At 43.1% G+C, this 15294-nt stretch overlaps 1 protein-coding gene across 1 annotated transcript; it reads left to right on the top strand.

Annotated features, from left to right (window-relative positions):
- The first annotated feature begins 3745 nt into the window (after positions 1–3745).
- CITED2 (Cbp/p300 interacting transactivator with Glu/Asp rich carboxy-terminal domain 2) lies at positions 3746–6507 on the top strand. The gene is made up of 2 exons (XM_073337485.1): positions 3746–3983; positions 4563–6507. The coding sequence occupies exon 2, from the start codon at positions 4570–4572 to the stop codon at positions 5269–5271; it is 702 nt and encodes a 233-aa protein (XP_073193586.1). The 5' UTR covers positions 3746–3983; positions 4563–4569; the 3' UTR covers positions 5272–6507.
- The last annotated feature ends 8787 nt before the right edge of the window (positions 6508–15294 follow it).

Raw genomic sequence — 15294 nt, 5'->3', positions numbered from 1 at the left:
AGTTACACAGAGCTCTTCTGCAGGTCTGGGAAAGGCAGCTGTGCATAACATTTATTGCATCTGCTTGGATTCTTCTTTTTGGTTTTCCATTCTGCTATGCCTATTGCTGTTGCTCTAATGTGCAAGGAATGAGAGGAGTAAGCACTCAGGATCCCACTATCCTGCATGGCCTTCTGCTTCAAACTCTTAACTCCCAAGTTGGGGGGGGGGGTCCATCTTCATACTCCTGTGCTAGCACATTGTCAGATATTTCTCCATTCCTCTTCTGAACACAGGTACCAACTATACCCAAGAGCCTGTTGTAGCTGGATCAGCTTTTGAACTTCTCTGCCATACTTTTATTCCCATTGCATGCCTTCCCTGCATATGCAGTGCCCTACTTTCTCATTAGCTGATGGCAGCACCAGCTCAGTTATGCAAAAGGCCCTAGAGAACACCAATGTGTATGCTGCCTTAAATAACTGTGCTTCACACTGGGACTGGCAAACTGATGGATTCATGCTTTGTACCGAGTACTCCCCATTACCCGTCCCCTACCTTGTCTTCCTGGTTTTTTCCGATTTGCTGTAGAATCCTATGCATCCCTCTGGTGAACCATAAACTAAGTTGCTTTGCAGCCTCTGATGAAGAAAACACCATATAAGATGTAAATGCCTGAAAACACCTCTCAGGCCCATAGTATATTGGGTGATATGCCTACTCATCTTTCTTGCTGTCATGTGCCAGTTCTCCACAATCTGCTTTGGCATCTCTACTTCTGGTGCCAGCTTCCAGAATCTGTAAAACTGAAAATAAGAAAGAGCATCCAAAGCAGTGTTAATCCTAACTGATATGTGTTGAGCTTTGAAAAGGCATTGCAATACAAATGGTCTTACCAGTGTCACCATGGATTTGTATTTAGCAAATTGCTTGCTCATATTGTCCACAACTGCCTAATTGTCAAACAGCAACAGTATGTCCTCAATACTCATTCTTTTGCCCACAAAACTACTACTACCATCAAGGGAAAAATCTCCAGGATGGTGATTGTCCCTCTTTTTATCACTCATGGCCCAGATTGGAGACCATGGCTAAATCATATTCCCCAAATCAAGAGCTTCAAATGTGCCAGAGAACACCTGATTATCCTCTCCAGCAGGCCAGATATTGCATCACATGGTAGAGACCCCATTCAATTCCTGTAGAAATTCAAGCCAGATGATGAGGTCACTTCCTTAGCAAAGCTATTCTGGTGATGTCCTTGCTCCCATCTTTTAATGCTTCCTGCCACCCCTTTCCCCAGGGAACTCCATCCTTGTCACACTTCACTGTTGTTGTTTTTTAAGTGGTCTGCCTCTCCCCTCCTTCTGTTCACTTATCAGCTCTGTGCTTGGTTCTTACCCGCTGTGTGCAGGACTGCTGCTCTCTGCACATCTTCTGCTCCAGTTGCATCTGTATCCTGAACCCGAGTTGGTTCCAATAGCACTGTTCACATTACCCACCAGACTAAGTTCCCTCTAAGCTGCGCACCTGTGCAGCAGGCTATCAAGGGCCATGCAGGCACACAGTGGGGAGAGACACCTCTCCTCCAGGCCACAGCCCCAGAGCTGCTGCAGCAGGGAAAGGCACTCTCCCCCAGGCCCTGGGGTGCTGAGCAAGAGAGGGCTCTCTCCCTGCCGCAGCCCCAGGACAGGCTGCACTCCAAACCCCTCATCCCCAGCCCCACCCCAGAGGCCACACCCCCAGCCAGAGCCCTCACACCCCCAGCACCTCAACCGTCTGCCCCAGCCCTGAGCCACCTCCCACACTTCGAACCTCTCAGCCCCACCGCCGCCACATATCACCTCCATATTGGTGCACATAGCAAAATTCATTCCTCACATGGATGGAAAAAATTAGAGGGAACATTGCCGCCAGAGCAATTTAGGCAGAAAAGCATCACCTTTAACTGACATCTAAATAGGTTATGGCCAGGGTAGACAAGTAAGGCCCTGGCCAGTCAAACTGCTTTAAAAGAGGGTCAGACTTCTCCTTCCCCAGTAGGGACCTACAGCCTGCCCTGTGCTGTCACAGCAGTGCCCTGTAGTTCTACTCTTTGAGATGCATGTGTGCCCACAGCACACTTCTGTTCTTGCACTGGGAAGTGGAGGGGACAGAAGCATTACTGCTTGCTACTGATGGCTGTTTGAACCTAACAAGGGGTATGCCCCATTCTTTGTCTCCAAGCACAGCTGCCATAGAGCTGAACCAGAGCCTTCAGCACTCCCAGTGAGCTGTGACATAGTGTCCCTTCTTAAGAGTTTTATACTAGATAAGCTTTAAAATAGGACAGTATTCAACTTCACTGCAGTGTTTGCAACTGTCCTCCCCTTGCCCTCTCCCTCTTGTGTGATAATTTAGTGCAGCTGGGAAGATTTGGTAGATTTTTACCTAGAGATGCATTTTGAAAATCCAGGATTTCTGAAATGTGGGGTTCTGTTTGCATGCCATCCCACCGTACCAAATGAGTGGTGAATGTTAGAGATGATGTGCTGACGGGCAGGTTTATGGTGATGTGCCTCAGCTTACAGGACTACTGTATTTACAAAGCAGTTACCATGTTTATGTCTTTCTTTTTTCTTTTCCAGCAAAAAAGCAGTATCAAATAGCGCTTATATTCGTTTCCTGCAAACCCGATCCCTCTAAATCAGCCCCAAATCACCACCAGACAAAGCCAGTCAGGCGAGAGGTTGTGCAACTTTGCAATCACCTCTTTCCTCCCCCACCTCCCAGATCAAGGGCGGCAGCAGCAACAACCGTGTATGTGTAAAAAGGTGGATCTCGGGAATGAGTCTTGCTGAATTTGTTTACAGAGCAGAGTCGCCTCCGTGTGAATGCCAAAGCTACCGAGAGAGGTAAACACAAACTTAGCAAAAGCACACGTACATGGAGCAGCCGAGTGTAACCCCGAAAGTGCGGATTGGATCTGTGTCTCTGTGTGCCATGGAAGACAAACATCCCCAGTTCTATTCCTTGCCACCTGCAACCTCTGCTTTATGCGTGCGACAGCCCCCTCCAAATAGAGGCAGAGGAAGAAATACCTCGAGGGATGTGGGGGAGGGAGTTACCCCTTCCTAAAAAAAAAAGTAGACACAGCATTAATTCTCACGTGTCTGGAGCTGTATCGAGGAAACCCAGCAACTGTGAACAAGGCACGAGCAAGGCTGTTCAGTTGCTTTCAGTGTAAGGCTTGTAATCGGAAGCAATGTTGCAGAATTGCATGGGGGGGGGGGGATACCATACACACAACCCCTGCTCCACAAATCGACGGCAGTTTAAAACAGCCTGCTTGATTTGAGTTGGGAGGGAGTGCAAGTTGAGTACCATATTATTTGACAAAACCGAAGCCTGTTAAGTTGTTATTAGCAGTGGCTGCAACAGTGTCCATTATGATACAGAATCTATTTTCCCTGTCAGTCTTCTCTCCTCCAGTTCTATGCAATAGATTCGTAATCCCCTCCCCCTCCCTCGCTTTGAGATATAAGAGGAGTGTAGCAGGGATATGGCTCCTAGCATTAGCTGATCTGAAGACACCGCATAAGTGATCAGCAAACACACGTGTCGCTCAACCAGAACGAACAGGATTCTTTGGATTCCTTCCAGATCCGCCTGGCTTTTTTTTCCCCTTTCTTTCTTCCCCCGCCCCCCTCGCTTGCTCCAGGTTTTACTTCTGGTTGCCTGTGAGGCTTTTGCTCCTCCCTTCTGAAATCCTATATTAACTGTGGCCGAAGCAGGGTAAGGGAAACACAGCGCATTGTTGGCAAGTGTCGATGAGCCTCGCAGAGGAGCGAGAAACAGCTTTTGCGTCCGTAGCCGCCGCCGCAGTCGCACCGACGCTAATTAGTCATTCGTATCCTCAAGTAACCACAGGGAAGAGAAAAAGAAAAGCCCTCTCTATGCTGGGCTAGTTTTACTGACTGGTTTCCTCAACACCCTTGGCGCAACAACAACACAAAGAGAGAGAGGTGAGGGTAATGGAGGGGGGTTTGATTGTTGTTTTGCTTGTTTATACTTTGGTGTGCGGCGGCAGCCCGGATGTGAACGGCGCAAGAAAGAATACGGCTCATTCTCCGCGGTGCACCATAAGCGCCTTAAAATGCGTGTTATAAAAATAAAATAATGGGTGCGGGGGGGGGGGGGGCGGGAAGCCTTGTGGACTTAATTCCAAAAGTTGGTGACGCGGGGAGGTGGGACTTGTTTCCTTCGCTGCTCTTTGCAGGGTATCTTTTGAAAGGTTTCCATGGCTTGGAATGGAAAGAATGGCTCACTCGCCTGGGAGGCGGGCGTTGTACGCGATACTTTTAGGTGCTCGGTGTGCAGGAGTTGCAATGGGAAGGTGGGTGAGTTCTCTGGATTCGCAGCAGGGACTGCAGACTTCTTCCAAAGAAATCAGTAGTATTGTGTGGAGGAGCGCTGCTGCACGCCCTCTCGGAGGGAGGGGTGCTACTGAGCTCGCTTTTTAAGGGACTCCTGTAAGTGTAAAAGAGTGTGGGTAATGTCTGTGGATTTTAAGAAATACCTCTTCCCGTGTGTTAACTTCCTAGGTGGCAAATGGCAGACCACATGATGGCCATGAATCATGGGCGATTCCCTGATGGAACCAGCGGGCTTCATCACCACCCTGCACATCGAATGGGGATGGGTCAGTTTCCGAGCCCCCATCACCATCACCAACAGCAGCAACATGCCTTCAGCGCCTTGATGGGCGAGCATATACATTATGGAGCTGGAAATATGAACGCAAATGGCGGGATCAGACATGCAATGGGGCCAGGGAACGTGAATGGGGGGCATCCTCCTAGCAGCATGCCTCCCACGGCAAGATTTAATAATTCTCAGTTCATGGCCCCCCCTGTTGCAAGCCAAGGAGGCCCCTTAACGGCCAGCATGCAGCTGCAGAAGCTAAACAACCAGTATTTTAGCCACCATCCTTATCCTCACAACCACTATATGCCAGACTTGCACCCTGCAAATCATCCGATGAACGGAACAAACCAGCATTTCAGAGACTGCAACCCAAAGCATAGCAGCAGCAGCGGCATGCCTCCTTCAGTCCCCCATGTCCCTGCAGCAATGCTGCCTCCCAATGTCATAGACACTGACTTCATAGATGAGGAGGTGCTCATGTCCTTAGTCATAGAAATGGGTTTGGACCGCATCAAGGAGCTTCCTGAGCTGTGGTTGGGACAGAACGAGTTTGATTTCATGACAGACTTCGTTTGCAAACAACAGCCCAGCAGAGTGAGCTGCTGACTTCTTTAAAACAAACAAAGGACTTTCTATCCGTGTGAATGAAAACATTCCCTTAGACACAGTATCTCGCTTTTCAGTGCTTGAAAGGTTGAGAATCTGGAAAACAGAGTAAACTATGAGCTTGTATAAATTGGGGTTGTTTTTAAATAATTGCTGCCACTTTTTCTTTCTTTTTTGCTTTGACACTCACTTCGCTTCCTGTAATAATTATTTCTGGCTAACTCTGGCTTTTTATGGGTTTCCCCCCACCTCTTAATTTCCTCACAGTAACATGTCCGTAATTTCTACAGTGCTCAGCTGTTAGATACTAATCTTGGCAAATTGCTTAATCTTGTGGATTTTGTAAACAATGATTTCCAATGACTTGAACTGCATTCAGATTCTGAGTGAACAGGGAAAAAATTGCATTAGTTGGTTGCATGAACTTTGAAGGGCAGATATTACTGCACAAATGCTGCCATCTTGCTTCATTTTTAACTATGCATTGCAGTGCAGACTATTTTTTTTTTTTTAAATATGCTAAACTGGAAGCTTAACAGATGTGGGCCAACCCCTCCTAGATCAGGAAAAGAATAATGTTACTTAAAGTCTGCTACCCAGTCCCCCTCCCCCATATGTATAGACAATAATATGGTGTGGATGAAATGTTGACTAGTCAGTGGCAAACATTTCACAGATTTTTATTTTGTTTCTGTCTTCAGCATTTTTGACACTGTGCTAATATAGTTTATTCAGTACATGAAAAGATACTACTGTGTTGAAAGCTTTTTAGGAAATTTTGACAGTATTTTTGTACAAAACATTTTTTTTGAGAAAATATTGTTAATTTATTCTATTTTAATTTGCCAATGTCAATAAAAAGTTAAGAAATGCTTTAGTTTTTCTAGAAGTCATTTACGAAATTTTTTCTTCAGAACTCCCCTTGCCCCTGGTAAGTAGAACATCTACCTGTAAAACTGTGTTGGTGTGCAGGAAAACATTCCAAAGTAGAATTACATTGCACCAATGTATATTGAGCTCAGGAGAGCAGGATTTAAACATAATTATGGCATAAAGCTTAATAAGAACCATTGTAATATGCCTGTCAGTGTGGTTTTATCAAAAATAAAGTTGCCAAGAAGCAACTTTTTGTGTGTGACTTGCCAGCATAGTTGCTTTAAATGTAGTTGTCCAGAATTATGATGCATAAAGTATTTATTATATTTATCTATTAAACTTGTAATTTTATAAATTCTCTTTCACTTACATGTTAGACTTTTTTTCTTTTGTATTTTTACTATGTCATGTTGAAGAGTTATTTAAGAGATGGACTCATTAGGTGGTAGGGATTTTTTTTCTATGCCATCTTTGATTATTTGGATTACATAGATGCTGTATGAAACTAAAAGACATGCATCACATTGAAATCTACTATTTTTCTTATTTAGGAAAAGGAAATACCTAGCAGTTATAAGTTTTCTACTGTGGGACAACCCTAATCCATTTTTCCCCGCCCCCCCAGACATGGTTGCCAACTAATTCACAATTAAATGAATTTATACCCATTTCTTTCCAGTATTTGGGGGAACCTCCTTTCATTATAAGGCAATATATACATTTTGTTCTTTTTAAGGGCCAAATCTTGTTGTCCTCTTTGCTCCCCTTCCCTCCCCCCCAAAAAAAACCCAACAAAATCCCTTCCATGTAAATCCTTACTTCAGTAAGGTCAGCAAGATCATATCCCTAATACTTATAATCTCATTTAGCTATGCTTCCCAAGCTTGACACTGATCTGACACCATCGTCTTTCTAATTCTTTTTAAATTATTTTTTCAGTGTTGTCAGCTCAAGTGTGAGGGAAAGAACAAAACTATTATGTAGCTGAATTTTGAACATGGGTGTGTATAAACAGAGGACAATAACCCCAGGTAGAGTATTTGTGTTTGTAAGTTACAGTGTTATGAATCCAGTTGGGAAATTAAGCTGGTTAGTATTGCCAAACAACTGATGGTAAAAGTGATACTTTAGCTTTACCCTTTTTACACACAAACAAGTTTGTAACTAGAGTTACTATGTGACAAATCATACTCCTATTCAAAATGGCTAATGTTCATAAAGTACACCAACAGATAACACTAGAGACAAGCAGGTGTGCAGGTTTGCGGGGGCAGTAGTATAATGATCCTTTACTCCCCAGTATTTCCGGGTAGGAAACATTCATTCTTTCCTTCGACCTGCCTCTGAAGAGACGACAGTATGTTTCAGACCATGATCACTAATTTTGTGTGACGCTAAATTTAATACCAAATGCCATTAAACCATATCTTATCAAATGTCCTAAAACTTTGTGTTTGAAGAATGCAGATATAGTCTTAATACCTGCTGCCTAATTTGGCACTAAATAAATCTTTTTCCATTTTTGAGGCTGTTTGTCCTACACATTGCTTTGACAGCCTCCTTTATGTTTTTTTTTTTTTCTGGTATAAAACAAACTATCTGAATATGATACTTACTGCTATTTAAGTCCTCTTCAGTAGACTCCTAAGACTACTCCCTTATGTTTTCTGTTTACTGCTACAGATTCTTGATTTATAAAGTTGATGAAAACATGCATTCTTCTTAGTGGAAGCATTACTACTTAGTCTGTGTGCAGTGATAAATCCTCCCATATAAGCTTTTCCATAAATAGGTAGTTTTATAGGCACACAGGAAAAATCTATTTGCATACACCTTATTGCATAACTCCTGTGCTCCAGTTCCTCCAGACAATGTCAGATCAGACTGAACTGCAAAAAGCACTGGTTTTTTCCAGAGAGAAACAGTGCAAAGAATTTGTGTTGACTTTTGAGATTATACCACAGATAAATTTGCAGAACATTTATAATCATATCACCTACATTGTCACTTAATTGCTAACAAAGAGTCAGATCACAGTGGAGGTCGTAACTATATTTCTTTTGCTACATTTCAAACTACATTTTCTTTTTCATAGCATTGTCTACCAAACAACAGTTAGAGCCTGACCCTACTCTCTCTGAAGTGAAGTCAATGGTAACATTCTCACTGATTTGATGTGGAGCAGTAGAAGGCCTTGAGTTGGTCCTAGCTGGCTTTCTGTAGTGTTTATAGATATGTTTATATAATTTGTAGTTTGAGCAAAATTATTAGTGAAATATGTACAGTGACCTAGTTTACCAGATATTCATAAACCTTGTGGTCTTGCATCCTGTTAATTTGCTTATAGTACAGGAAACCTGACCTCTGTACTTTGGCTGTTTTTCAAAAAGTTCTAATATGGTACATGAGATCTACTGTTCTTTAAGCCATGTCCATAAATAGACGCACTGCTTTAGTTGCAGGGGAGATCAAGGATAAGCTTTCACATAACACCAAACACACTTGTCAGAAAAATAGATTCTGATTAATAAAATAATTTCAGGGTCTTATGGTTGGAAAAATATAGGCACGGCCACTTTGCTGGTGCTGATAAAGCCATTACAGCCTTAGCTGGGTCTTGCAAGAACAGTTACCTCATCACGGCTGTTTATGGAGTGCTCTACAGAGCACACCAAGAACAGGCTGACATCTATTGTGAAGTTTATAGTCTCCATGACTTTTACAACTGTAAAAGCCTGGGCTGGATATAAATTGATGTCATCAGTAAAGGCCAGGTTCTTTAGAGCAAAATATTAATCCACTAATCTGTTATGGGTGGTCATTTTGAAATATAAACTCTTTTCAACCCTGAATATATTAGGTGTTTGCGCCCCCTTGTGGTTTGCATATTAACAGGAAAGCAGCTATTTTCTTAAAGGGATATTTTTTTCAGAACCATTTTTACCTGTGGAATAACAAGCATACATCTGAATGACAGATGACCAGTTCAATTAAAGGGATTCTGAAAACAAACTGATAAAAACTGGAGAAAGGAGGTACATTAAAACTCAGAAGAAAATAACCTTATATGACAAAGAGTTATAACAAACTGTATGCAGCTTACTGCACTCCTTACTCCATGAAAATTCCCAGTCAGGAACCAGTGCTACAGATTTCTATAGGAGCAGTCCAAAACACTGTTGTATAATACAGTATATGGAAACAGGGAAGCTCTCAAGTGCAGTCACTTTCAGGTGGAAAGACGGCAACTATTCTGCACCCTAGCATCATTATCCACACTACTGGGGGATGAAGTGAATAATAAAAGTATCCAATCGTACCCACAAGGAGTCAAAATATAATTACTTGGCTTGGAAATTGCCTTATTTCTGTAAAAAGGACCAGAGTGAGATGTCATGTATTTAAAAGTAAACAAATTCCCTTTCTATGTTACATACCGCACTGTACGTAACTAAAAATGAAAACATTTCCTTTTCACTATGATTGCTCTTTGTTTACTTTTAATATTTCTCTCAGCATGGACAGTGATCGCTTTTGAGTCAATTCCTTTTTCTTGTTCTTATTCACTAGCACGGTGTTACAGAGTTTGGGTTTCAAGTGCTGCAGAAGAATGTTTGTTTTAAAAAAGAAGTTTTCCATTATAATTAGAAAAAATTATGAAAATATTTCTGTCAGTCTCATGTTTTGTAAAAGTTTATTATTCTACAAAATCTAAGAGTTAAACTGTCCTCTGCTTAAGTTATTCCTGTGATAGGGACTGGAAACTGCCCAAGTCTTGGTTGCATGCAGTGTAGTTGTAGCTGTGTCTGTCACAGGATATTAGAGAGACAAGGTGCGCGAGGAAATATATTTTATTGGACCAGCTTGTTTCTCTTACCAACAGAAGTTGGTCCAATAAAAGACATTACCTCACTGACCTTGTCTCTCAAGTCTGGATTGGTGGAGTTTCCATTTAAATTTTTGTTTGGCAGAGACACTGGTTTCCACACACCCAGATCTGACAGGGAGTTTATATTCTGCAACCTATGTATCTTTGGAGATTGACCAGAAGCTACCGTCATCTATCTGTATGGACACCCATACCCATTATGTTTCATAGCCCTCCTGTGTCTGTCTCCCCACTGGCTTCTTCTCCCAAAATTTCTCCTGAGTGAGGTATTACCATGCAATAGGGGTACAGGGTTAGTTACTACTGAAGGGACCAGTGTTCATTTATACCAAAAACCTTTACAGGGCTGTTAGAGGAAATGATGGAACAGAAAGTTACCATTGTCCATGCATGGGCCTTGCATCCTCTCACCCATGGAGCCTTCAATTCCTGCAGAGCAGCCACGGAAGTGTTCCCACATTACTGGGGCAAGGAAGGCTTATGCTGTAGATCTGGCCTACTCCTTAAACTCATCTGTTCCGTCTGTCTCTCATCTCTCATGTTGACAGAGGAGTCACTGGGGACTAACTACGAGACCAAATTTGACCTGACAGTGAGGGAAGCAGAATAAATGATGAAGGCAAAGTCATTTACTTTTTAAAAACTGGCAGATAACATTGTCAGGAAAATAGAAATAAGTCTAGAAATCAAAGGAATTTGGGACCCAAGGCAGAGGCAGTTTCTCAGGCTTGCATGTACTTCAAGTACATTTTGTCAGTAGACAAGAGATTCAGAAATTGTATTTACTCATTTCAATAGCATGCCCCTATCGTTAAAATCAGAGCTCACATACAGGATAAAGCTGAGTCTCAGGAACTGCAACAATAGAGAAACACATCAAATGACTGAACAGATGAATCACTATTATTGTATGTTCTCTGTTTTTCTTTTTGTCCCATTATAGAAAAGACATTTGCAACATCACGATTTTAATAGAGAAGGGTCAGGTGTTTCAATCCCAGTCCATCTGACACAGACACATACACGCACACTCTGATGGGCAGTTTGATCAGTGCCCAATCTTAATAGCCATATCAAAGAAAAAGAGATTTGCTACGTGAAAAAAATAAAAGGCTTCCATCCATTGATATTCAGTATTCCTAAAATGCTCATCACTTTTCCTCATCTCTTTTCTTTTCCCTAGTCTTCTTTTTGATGGTTTCTTATAGCAGAATGTTTACCAGGAAAGCTATTCACCAACTTGACTATTGCTAAGGCTACTGGTAAAGTAAAATAAAAGATAATGGGCATGATTTTCAGAAGTGTCAAACACCTATACCTACAGCTAAAGTTCATAGCAAGTATGGGTGCTCAGCACCTCATAAAATCAGGCTCCAAGTAATAGATACACTAGGGTGCTTTGGGACAAATGTTATCCTGTCTCAGCCTCTTTGTATGCCGTGTAACAAGCTGATAGTTCATTTGATTGTTGTGTAGGAAGATTTTAAGATCATGGTAAGACTTTGAAACCTATTTTGACTTTTTATCTGCTGCTTAGCTAAACAAAGAAGCACAATACGGGGGGGGGGGGGGGGGGGTGAGAGGGGAATAGATTTTGAGCCACTCAAAAGTATTGTGAATTCTATATCACAGCCCAGCCAGCTAATGTTAGATCACTGCACACGAAAGTGAAGTTTTTTAAGTCTGTAAGATGTCCATTCTGCCTTCATTTAAATAAGTGCTTGGTATATCTTTGCTTCACCTAATTCAGCAAGGATCCTTTGCCTTCTCAAGTCAATCACAAAGTTCAGATCGGGCTTGTCCAGGATGCAGTCTTAAGCCTTTTGCTCAACCTGTTTTAGGCTATCATTCTTCTATTTCCCCTGATCCATTGATCTCTCTCTGCACAATTTCACTTAATCCCCTTTTTGAGAAGACTGGCAGACAGCACAGTTCAGTTTTACACTCATCAGTTTAATTTAGGTTAAATAAATACCAAAATAAACACTTTAAAATGTACTTTATTGTTTTTGGGGAAGGGGAGTTGCCTTTAAGATACACATTGGGACTCTTTACAGGCTTGCACCCTAAAATAGTATGGAATACCTGAATTGACCTATCAGAGAATTGACCCCATGCCAACAAAGGATGAGAACATCATTACATAGGTAACCTACCTAGTCCATGTGTTCACTGATCTGGATCCTCCATGCAACAATACGTTGTGCGATAAATCACTAGATCATAAGCCACATGGCTCTTTAGAAAATGTTCTCACCTTTTGAAGCGAGCTTCTTTTTTTCAAAGCTTTTAATCAAACACTGCAAATGAAAGACAACAGTGTACAGATGATCACATAGATTTGTTAAGGAGCCACTTACATTGTTGAAACTCTAACATGAAAAATGTTTAGAGTTAATTCTCATTGTACATACTGAGATAGAACAGGAGTAATTTAACATGACAGATTAAAAAAAAAATCTACTGCCATGGCTGCAGAGAGTCTGCAGTACTCAGCCTCTGGCCACTAGATGTAGCTGAAGCTCTGTCTTATTTAAGCATATAGTTAGAGATAGATATTTCTATTTGATTTATAATGTACGTCTTAATTAACTGAAAGGCAGTCAACAAAAAGGAACAGTGCTTCATGTTAATGGACAGTTGTTCTTTTTCTCTTTAACTTCATCATACTATGCTAAAAATTCCATAATGTAATGTAATCACAGATATAAGAGTAATATGGAAACAGTCATCCATGCTGTCCTCTTCCCAGCCAGTCCAGGATAGCTCCTTACTTTGTTCATTCTAGCCATAAATGTTTCAAGCAATGGGGCTTTTCACCACTTCTGTTGAGAGACTGTTCACAGTCCATAGAAGTCTTGAAAGTCACCTCCCCCAGTGCTATCACTAGGGCCTCTATTTGCCCATATTAGCTCTGCAGCTGCCAACCTATTGAAATGTCACCTAATTCCAAAGCTGAACCATTGCTTATTATTGCAGTTCAAGAGACGAAAGGAGAATTCTGTAGTCTTTCCTGCAGGTCCTTTTTGCAGGTGCTCAGCTGCAGCCCTCAAATGGTCACTATAAGGTGGCCAAGAAGGTGGATCTTTGGTTGTGGATGGGGGAGACAAACCAAGAAAAGATTTGGAGTAAGATGTAAAGCAGGATCAATATATTTACTCTCAGTTTCATTGCTTTCATCTTCAGCTAGCTCTCAGAAGGCTGGCGTATCTGCAAACAAGGATCCTGGTTTTTGGTGCATGCTGTTTAATAGTGGTTAATAATCATCGATCCATGATTTGACCAGAGATAAGGGCCATGACTTTGCAAGCATCACCAAAACCTGGTTCAATGATGTTGCTGGGCTTGTTCTGGCGCACATGGGGATGACCTGTGTTTGAAACAGCATAAAACTATGTAAGATTGATGGGTTGGTGATGTAGCTGTGCTGTTCACTTCCAGTCTGAATTGCAGGCAGTCTCCCATACCGAAACTGGATCAAACCACTTCCTGGTATCTTCTCCCTTTTTTGGTCAAGATTACTGAGAAGGTTGTGACAAGACAATTCTTTGAACATCTAGATACCTCCGGCCTCCTTGACTGGGAGTGTCTATAGTCTGGGAGCAGACCTGGTTATGGCATAATATGACTAGGGGTATGTCTACACTACGAAATTAGGTCGAATTTATAGAAGTCGGTTTTTTTGAAATCGGTTTTATATATTTGAGTGTGTGTGTCCCCACAGAAAATGCTCTAAGTGCATTAAGTGCATTAACTCGGCGGAGCGCTTCCACAGTACCGAGGCAAGCGTCGACTTCCGGAGCGTTGCACTGTGGGTAGCTATCCCACAGTTCCCGCAGTCTCCGCTGCCCATTGGAATTCTGGGTTGATATCCCAATGCCTGATGGGGCTAAAACATTGTCGCGGGTGGTTCTGGGTACGTATCGTCAGGCCCCCGTTCCCACCCTCCCTCCCCCCGTGAAAGCAAGGGCAGACAATCATTTCGCGCCTTTTTTCCTGAGTTACCTGTGCAGACGCCATACCACGGCAAGCATGGAGCCCGCTCAGGTAACCGTCACCCTATGTCTCCTGGATGCTGGCAGACGCGGTACGGCATTGCTACACAGTAGCAGCAACCCCTTGCCTTGTGGCAGCAGACGGTACAGTACGACTAGTAGCCGTCATCGTCATGTCTGAGGTGCTCCTGGTCGCCTCTGTGAGGTCGATCAGGAGCGCCTGGGCAGACATGGGCGCAGGGACTAAATTTGGAGTGACTTGAGCAGGTCATTCTCTTTAGTCCTGCAGTCAGTCCTATTGAACCGTCTTATGGTGAGAGGGCAGGCGATATGGACTGCTAGCAGTCGTACTGTACCATCTTCTGCCAGGCAGGCAAGAGATGAGGATTGCTAGCAGTCGTATTGTACCATCTTATGCCAGGCAGGCAAGAGATGAAAATGGCTAGCAGTCGTACTGTACCATCTTCTGCCAAGCAGCCATGAGATGTGGATGGCATGCAGTCCTTCTGCACCGTCTGCTGCCAGCCAAAGATGTAAAAGATAGATGGAGTGGGTCAGAACAAGAAATAGACCAGATTTGTTTTGTACTCATTTTCCTCCTCCCCTGTCTAGATCACACTGCAGTCACTCACAGAGAAGGCGCAGCGAGGTAAATCTAGCCATGTATCAATCAGAGGCCAGGCTAACCTCCTTGTTCCAATAACAACGATAACTTTGGTGCACCATTTCTTATTGGAACCCTCCGTGCAGTCCTGCCTGAAATACTCCTTGATGTACAGGCACACCCTTTGTTGATTTTAGCTCCCTGAAGCCAACCCTGTAAGCCGTGTCGTCAGTCGCCCCTCCCTCCGTCAGAGCAACGGCAGACAATCGTTCCGCGCCTTTTTTCTGTGCGGACGCCATACCAAGGCAAGCATGGAGGCCGCTGAGCTCATTTTGGCAATTAGGAGCACATCAACCACCACACGCATTATCCAGCAGTATATGCAGCACCAGAACATGGCAACGCGATACCGGGCGAGGAGGCGACGTCAGCGCGGTCCTGTGAGTGATCAGGACATGGACACAGATTTCTCTGAAAGCATGGGCCCTGACAATGCATGCATCATGGTGCTAATGGGGCAGGTTCATGCTGTGGAACGCCGATTCTGGGCTCGGGAAACAAGCACAGACTGGTGGGACCGCATAGTGTTGCAGGTCTGGGACGATTCCCAGTGGCTGCGAAACTTTCGCATGCGTAAGGGCACTTTCATGGAACTTTGT

This window comes from Lepidochelys kempii, chromosome 3 (assembly GCF_965140265.1).
Source record: "Lepidochelys kempii isolate rLepKem1 chromosome 3, rLepKem1.hap2, whole genome shotgun sequence".
NCBI classification, from domain to species: domain Eukaryota; kingdom Metazoa; phylum Chordata; order Testudines; family Cheloniidae; genus Lepidochelys; species Lepidochelys kempii.
This window is presented reverse-complemented; position numbering and strand designations above follow the sequence as displayed.

Excerpts from the sequence above, each read along its gene's own strand:
- CITED2 (XM_073337485.1), top strand. The coding sequence starts at position 4,570 with ATGGCAGACCACATGATGGCCATGAATCATGGGCGATTCCCTGATGGA.